This window comes from Lupinus angustifolius, unplaced genomic scaffold, assembly GCF_001865875.1.
Source record: "Lupinus angustifolius cultivar Tanjil unplaced genomic scaffold, LupAngTanjil_v1.0 Scaffold_401, whole genome shotgun sequence".
NCBI lineage: Eukaryota > Viridiplantae > Streptophyta > Magnoliopsida > Fabales > Fabaceae > Lupinus > Lupinus angustifolius.
Genome location: NW_017727812.1, coordinates 144,111 through 152,229, shown reverse-complemented (window position 1 = coordinate 152,229; position 8,119 = coordinate 144,111). Strand labels below are relative to the sequence as shown.

Here is an 8,119-nt window from a genome sequence, read left to right as displayed (position 1 = left end):
AATTAAATTGTCTTTGGTGGTTATGACTGAGATGATGATCATATTTACTATGATTAATTAGATAAAATATACATATTCAACAATTAAACATGCCAAATTATCTATGATGGGAATAAAAAAAATTAAGATTATTCTTACTAATATAAGGTTGACACATTCAGATAGTGAAAAAAAATAATTTCGAATGTAAAAGAACAAACACATAATAAAATTAAAAAACTATTATTCTTACACTCAGATAATGAATGTAACATCTAATCGTTGTATTATAGGATGTGAGGTTTCTTTTCTGCAAATGTCGAAACAAAGAATATGACCAATTCATATTTCCTGCTTTAGAAAAATAACCACACAGGACAAAATATTTTAATAAATATCATGTGAGAAAAAAATAATCAAATTCATTTATTGTGCAAATGAGAAAAAAAAAATTGAAGATTTTAGTAAGACAGGGACACATAGACATAACACTAACACTTAGATATGCTTTAAGGAAGAGTCAAACTGCAAATGAAGAGATAAGACAATAAAAGTGAGATAAGATGAGAAGATAAATAAATTCATAACAACAAACAAACAAATGCAATATTGTAACTTGTAACTAAATGTGTGTATATATAAATGGAGATTAAGTACATAACATAGTTATTGAAGGTTTGGTCATTGTTAAGGATGAAATCCTTGTAAATCATACACTAAGGAAGATGATTATTGGAAGAACAAATCTACAAAATAATGAAATCAATCGTACCATATATACAATATAAACAAATCAAAGAAAAAATAAGAATACACATACATAATAAACAAAAAATCAATTAAAATATCTAGAAAATAAGAACATATCTAAAAGTAAACAAATGAATAAAAAAATCAATAAAAATGGACTTTAAACAACATATTTGCAAAAGAAGAACAAATCTACAATGATGAAGATTGAGTAACGAGATACAGAAGCTATCATATTAAGTTTAATGAAATGAAGATTGACGAATGAAACATTAGATTGTAGACATGTGAGAGAAGAAGATAGAAATATGAAATGAAAGGGGAGAAGAATATGGAGACATGAAATGATAATGGTGGAGAAGTAATTCACATGTGAAAATGGATTCAATCCCCTTTATTATGAGATGTAATTTCTTTATAGAATAAAAAACAAATGGGCCCATTAATCGTTAGAATTAAATTGTACAATGAACAAAAATGGAAGATTGACATGTTTTGGAGGGAAAGTTTTGATTGAGAGATTGACACATGTCATGAGGGACCTTTAGTTTTGATGAGAGGTTGACACATGTCATGAGAGCTTGAGAGATTGACATATGTCATGAAGGAGCTTTTTTTATTATATAGGTAATAGATAGATAGATAGAATAGATAGATAGATAGATAGATAGATAGATAGATAGATAGATAGATATAATAGAATATGAAATGAAAGGGGAAGAAGAATATGGAGATATGAAATGATAATGGTGGAGAAATAATTCACATGTGAAAATGGATTCAATCCCCTTTATTGTGAGATGTAATTTCTTTATAGAATAAAAAACAAATGGGCCCATTAATCATTGGAATTAAATTGTACAATGAATAAAAATGGAAGATTGACATGTTTTGAAGCAAACACTAAACCCGAAACAAAATATATTTATAGTGAGTGTTGTCTAAAATTGAAAAATAAAAATAAGTCAAACAAAATATAAATCATATGTGTTCATACAACTTTGTAAATCTTATGATTGCTTTTAAGAAATTAGAGGTAAAGGAATTAATTATGTAATTACAATAAAATCAAACCAAGGACATAGTTTTTCAATAATTTTATTAAAAATAAGACTATTATTATATTAATTTCAAATTGTGACTCATTATATTTTATAGTATTCGATTTATTTACAATTTCTTGATTTTATAATTGATCTTATGTGTACTTGTATTAATTTTTAGTTTAAAATGTACTAATAATGTTTCAAATCCTTGTGTATTAATTTTACTACTATTATTTTATCTTATTTTTTATACGGAATGATTTGATGAGCTATTATGATGTGATAATTTTTCTAATCTATTTGAAAAACATATTAAGTTAGGATTTGACGAGATATTTTTTTATGGTAATTTTAATCAAAATAATAAAAATATTCTCATAATTGATTTATTATTTGTATATATTCCTAATAAAAGTACTAATATTTTCTCTGAATATATTTACCATTGTTATATTTTAATTAAATAATATAATTGTAGTAATTAAATATTTTGCAAATTCTCAATCATTATATTCTCATATGTTAAACGAATATATATACAAACATTGTTATGATTTTTAATATTCTTAATATAATATCTTTAATATTCTATTTATTTTATAAATCCTATTATTATTATTATCTTAATATTGTAAAAGTAACATTGCAATAATAGAAGAAAACACTAAACCATGAACAAAATATATTTATAATGAGCGTTGTCTAATAATAAAGAATAAAAAATAATTTAAACAAAATATAAATCAAATATTCATTATAATGCACACAACTTTGTATATCTTAATATTGTTTTTAATAAAATAAAGGTAGAAGAATCAATTACATAATCACAATAAAATTAAATCAATGACATATTTTTTTAGTAATTTTAATAAAAATAAGACTATTATTATCTTAATTTGATATTGTGGCTCATTATTTTCCCATGATTTGATTACATAAAATAACCTTAATGAAAGAAGAGTGAGCATTTCTTTCAATCATGATGTCATTAATGTCATACTTCCAGTTCCGACAAGATGAAAATAATTATGAGAATTAAAATTATTATTATTAATGCTAATAATACATTCTTTAGTAATTTCAAAATATGAAATAGTTTTAATGGAATTTGTTACTTGAAATAGCCTTGATGAAAGAAGAGTGAACATTCCCTTCAATCATGATATCATTAATGACATGTTCCTGCTCCCACAAGAATTGATAATAGAATTATTATGACAATTATAATTATTGTTATTAATGCTAATAATATCCTCATTGGTAACATGTTTTTGGTTGCCTAGATTTTAATATTGTTGGTCACCTTAAAATTAGGCATTAAAGTTGAAACCGAATTATTCTCTTGGTCGTTGGCCAATGAGGAAAACAGATTAACATCTCCCAATTTAATTTCATTAATATTGACATATTGTTTCTTAGAAATGTTCTTCTGTCTTGTAACGGTCAACCAATTTTCGTAAACCTAGAATTACTCTTGAACTAAATACTTGCCATTTTTTGCTCACTCATTGAATTCACACTTACTGTCCCAGTTGTAACAGACGTAATAGTTTTCACTTTTCCACCATATTTTTTAGCCATTATTAATCTAATATAAGAATATACTCACAATTGATTTCTTATTTTAAATATGATTGCTTTGTATATTTAAATAATATGATCAACAATTATTAGTTATAATTCTGCAAAATTATCTCATAATGAGAATTGCATAAAATTGAGAAATCGTAAATAATTTAAACGAATTATAAATACAAAAAATTATGACATTATTCTTGTCCATATATGGAAATGCCAAAAAATCCAGAACAACTTTACATTAAAAATGAATTACAACAAACCCATAATAAAAATAAAGACATTCTTTTTCTATACTCATTTAGTAATAGTAACCTCTAATAATTATATTCTAGGAGATGAGTTTCTCTTCTACAAATACTGGAACAAATAACACGACCAACCCATAATTCTTGTACACTCATATAATAATTGCAATCTCTAATATATCTATCAAAAAAGACAATAATTAAAAGAATAGAAAATCCTACATGTGAGTGAGCTAGAGAGTAAAGTTGATAGATTTGTTAAATAAGATATGTGAAATTTATATGATGAACAAGTTATATCTACCACAAATGAAGAAAATTTGAAAGAATATAAAAATAAAATAATACATATGAGTTGGTTTTAAGAGTTGACGATGGTAAATTTGTTGATCATAATTTGAGAAATAGTATAAAGTATATCTACCGACTACCAACAAAAACATAAATTAAAAGAACAGAAAATCATACATATGAAATGAAAAATTGAAATAATATAAAATATATCTACCAACAAAGACAGTAATTAAAAGAATATAAAATCATACTTGTGAGTAAGTTTGAGAGTCGAAGATGATATATTTGTTGAACAAAATATATGAAATTTATATGATGAAGAAATTATATCTATCACAAATTAACAAAATTTGAAAGAGTATAAAAATAAAATCATACCTTTGAGTTGGTTTGAGAGTTGAAGATCATAAATTTGTTGAACATAATATGAGAAATAGTATAAAGTATATCTACCAACAAAGACAAAAATTAAAAGAATAGAAAATCATACATGTGAGAAGAATAGAAAATCATAGTTGTAAGTGTGTTTGAGAATTGAAGATGGTAGATGTGTTGAGAAATGAAGAGATACCCTAAGGAAACTGCAACCAGAATAATTGTAAGAAAAAAAATGCACAACATTTTATCTCTCATATATTATTTATTTAATGAGTTATTATATTCAGATTTTTAAACAAAATAGTGAATGGTAGTTTTCATCTTGTGTGTAAGGTTGTATAGTAAGAGATAATAAGTTTTTGGAGTGAAAACTTTGCATTAGGTATTGACATGTGTCCATGAGAGGAAAACTTTGCATAAGGTGTTGACAAGTGACCTTAGGAGTTTTTTGTTATATAGTAAAATAGATTAGATAGATGATGAAAATCTAACACATTCTCTGACAAAAAGATTCGTGAGAGAGAAAGTCCAAACAAAATACATCTAAGATAATAGCCATATGAGATAATTTATTCTCAANAAATGAACTAACCATTAAAAACTTTGGAATTGCGTAGTAATATAGGTAGAGACGTTTTGTGGAGGTTTCTGTAAACCTTTGTATTATACATTTGTAACAATTAATTGTGGAGGTTTTTAACCTCCACTATTTGTGAAGGTTTTTAACTTCCACTATTTGATGAGATCTTTGTAATGTTTATCACATAGACTTTAAAGCTCCATTATGTTAGAAGGTTAATTGTAGAGATTTTCAACCTCCACAATTCGAAATAACATATAGAGATCTGCTAGAAGAGGTAACTATTATATGTTTCCAAAGGATTTCAACCTCAATTAATTTTATAATTTTCACAACTTTAATTTCATTAGTTTATAATTATTATTATTTAAATATATAATACTAAATACAAATATTATTATTAAAAATAATAGAATGTCATTGCAAATATCAGAGTATCCACAATCTTAGCAATTATTACAAACCACCAAATTTCTAAACAATACTGAATTGTACTCAACCACATGCTTTTTCTACTTCTGGAACAGTTTATAAGTGTAACCTCACAATCCCCACCTACACTCCTAGCCTTCCTTGATCTAACTATCAAATCCTATTTTAATAATGCACCACGCTGTCCACGATGAAAAGATGATGTAAGAGATGACAAATGAGAAAGAATTGTTAGACATATGTATGTACATATCATTCTTAAAATTTTAACAATAGATTAGAAAATTAATTTTATTTAAAATTTAGTAAAAATTAATAGCACAAAAAAATAGAATATATTTATCTCTAAATATAGTATGTTATATATATCTTTATGCAAATTTTTCTCAGAAACATATACCAGAGTCATAATAAATTACCTGACCACACATACACGTAATTCATAACTAATTAATGCTGTCATCCCAATTCCGAAGGCTCAAGTCTGGTCACAGAAGATATTGATTTATTTTTATCACTTTTTTTATAAAATCTTGACATTCTAATTTTGCTTTATGGGATAATGTCCAAAGTTTAATGTTTATTAAAAAATCATTGTATTGATTTATTAGAAAGATAAAATCAGTCAATAATTGAATTGAAAAAGAAGGTGAATGAGTCCATTAACAAATGATAATTTTAGATTATTACATCTGATTGTTGACAAAGTTTATTGACATAAAAATATTTTATAAAACAGATGAACTATTTTTTATTGACCCAGTTTATATTAACCTTCAATAACATTTTTAAAAATTAGTTTTGAAAATTTTATATTGTTTTTCCTCTCAAGTACGGATAAAATTCTGATGGGTCCTTCAAGTTCCATTTTGTAATCATGTTTATCTTAATGTTATTGTTGGAATTTTATTTCCTTTCCCAATTTTAAAACAAAGTTGATCACTTTCTTAAAGATAGGATGACATGTTGAGGAACTTGAAGTTTTTCTTACTATTTTAGTTTTGTAAAAAACTTTAAATAAAAGTAAATTCAAATTTAAAAGGAAAGCAAATAAGGGGAGACCTTTTTTGGGATGAGAATTAAAGTGACATGTTTTGTAAATAAAACTGAAATTAAAGCAAAGAATACGTTCAGGCAATCCACCTATATTTTCCTTTTTAAATTTTTGTTTACCCGCGTTCTTGTTATGTTTTTGTTGTATTGGATATAGCCATGTCAATATGCATTTCGCGTCTATATGCTCATATTATTATTTTATGATATAAATTATTCAATTTTTATATTTTTTTTTTGGTGAATTAAAATGACATTTTTATTAGGTGTACTTTGTATAATAATTTTTTATTTGAGTATGCTTATATTATATTTTTTGTTAGATGTACTTCATATTATACTCATTACTGGTTATGTTTTCATATCAATTAGGAATGATTTATGAAGCTCTTGCTTTATATATATTGATCTATTTACATAATGACGGTTTTAAAGGAAGTGACGTTAATTGTTTACGAGTTAATGGTTATTGTAGGTTTGATGAAGATTAGAATCTATTTGTTGTTGTGTAGGTGGTTGTTGGCATGTGACAGGAAAAAGATTCCTAGGTAGGAGACTTTGATGAGAGAGCTAGTTTGTTTCAAGATCAAGAAGCTCAAAATAAGGAAAAATATTAAACATAATGATATTAGAATGTAATATTGGGGTCTTAAATTATACTTAAGAATTAGAGTCTTAGAATAAAATACTTTCATGAGTTAGTTAATTGTAATGTTATTGTTGAACTTTCTCATGTAACTATCTTAGGTGCTAACATGAAAATGCTTATATTTTATTTGAGATAATTTGCATGCGTGAAGAATTGTTTATTAAATATTCTTTATACAATTGATGATTGAATTGCTTGAGAGAGAAGATCTTTGGGTCATATCTTCCACCACTGTGTGCGTCAACAACTCAGCCCCATCATCACTTCATCATCTTTATTACTTTTTTACTCGTATGAAATTTTTCATGTTAATGCAAATAGTAAAACAAATACAAGGCTAATTGGTTATCGAGAGAGAAATAGTGAAATACGGACACAAAAGACAACATCGATCTTTATTATTTTGAGTGATATATAAACATTTATTTTGAGTGGTGTAAGACTAGTGTGAGACCATTACACTCATTCCAATAATTGCAACAACATGGCACTTTTCAGAGTATCACAATCACAACAATTATTCAAACCACCAAATTTATAAACAATACTAAATTGTACTTAACAACATGCATGGTTTTTCTACTTCTGGAATAGTTTATGAAGTGTAACCTCACAATCCCCACCAACACTCCTAGCCTTCCTTGCTGCAACTTTAATTTTAGATGCCTTAATTTTAAAAGATTCATTGTTCATAAACACCTTTATGGCATCTCCAATTTCCTCTCCTGTAACTAAACGTTCACCAATCCAACCCCAATTCTTGTTCCAAGTCCCCCACCCACTCCTCTCCACCACTTCAGCATTCATCTTTTGATCCCCTCGTTGAGGCCACCCAAAAATTGGTACACCATTCCAAGCTGCCTCTACAATTGAGTTCCATCCACAATGACTTAAAAACCCTCCAATAGCTTCATGACTTAGAATACCACTTTGGTAAACCCACTCTTTCATCACCAACCCTTTATCTCTTACCATATCCACCAACTCATACCCTAACACCTCTTCTAACCCAGCTTCTTCTTTTTTATTATCTTCGTTGAAGTATTTCTTATCCTTCACCACCAACAAAAACCTGATCCCACTTCTCACTAACCCATCTGCTATCTTCCGTATTTGGTCCCATCCAAAC

The 8,119-nt window shown here is 26.4% G+C and overlaps 1 protein-coding gene across 1 annotated transcript in view; it reads right to left on the bottom strand.

Moving 5' to 3' along the window:
- Window positions 1–7,569: 7,569 nt before the first annotated feature.
- The window catches only part of LOC109341199 (UDP-glycosyltransferase 13-like), a 10,239-nt gene continuing 9,689 nt past the window's right edge, over window positions 7,570–8,119 (bottom strand). Inside the window, exon 3 of the mRNA XM_019579050.1 lies at window positions 7,570–8,094. Coding sequence (XP_019434595.1) covers window positions 7,570–8,094 — 525 coding nt within the window. The remainder of the gene's footprint in view (window positions 8,095–8,119) is intronic.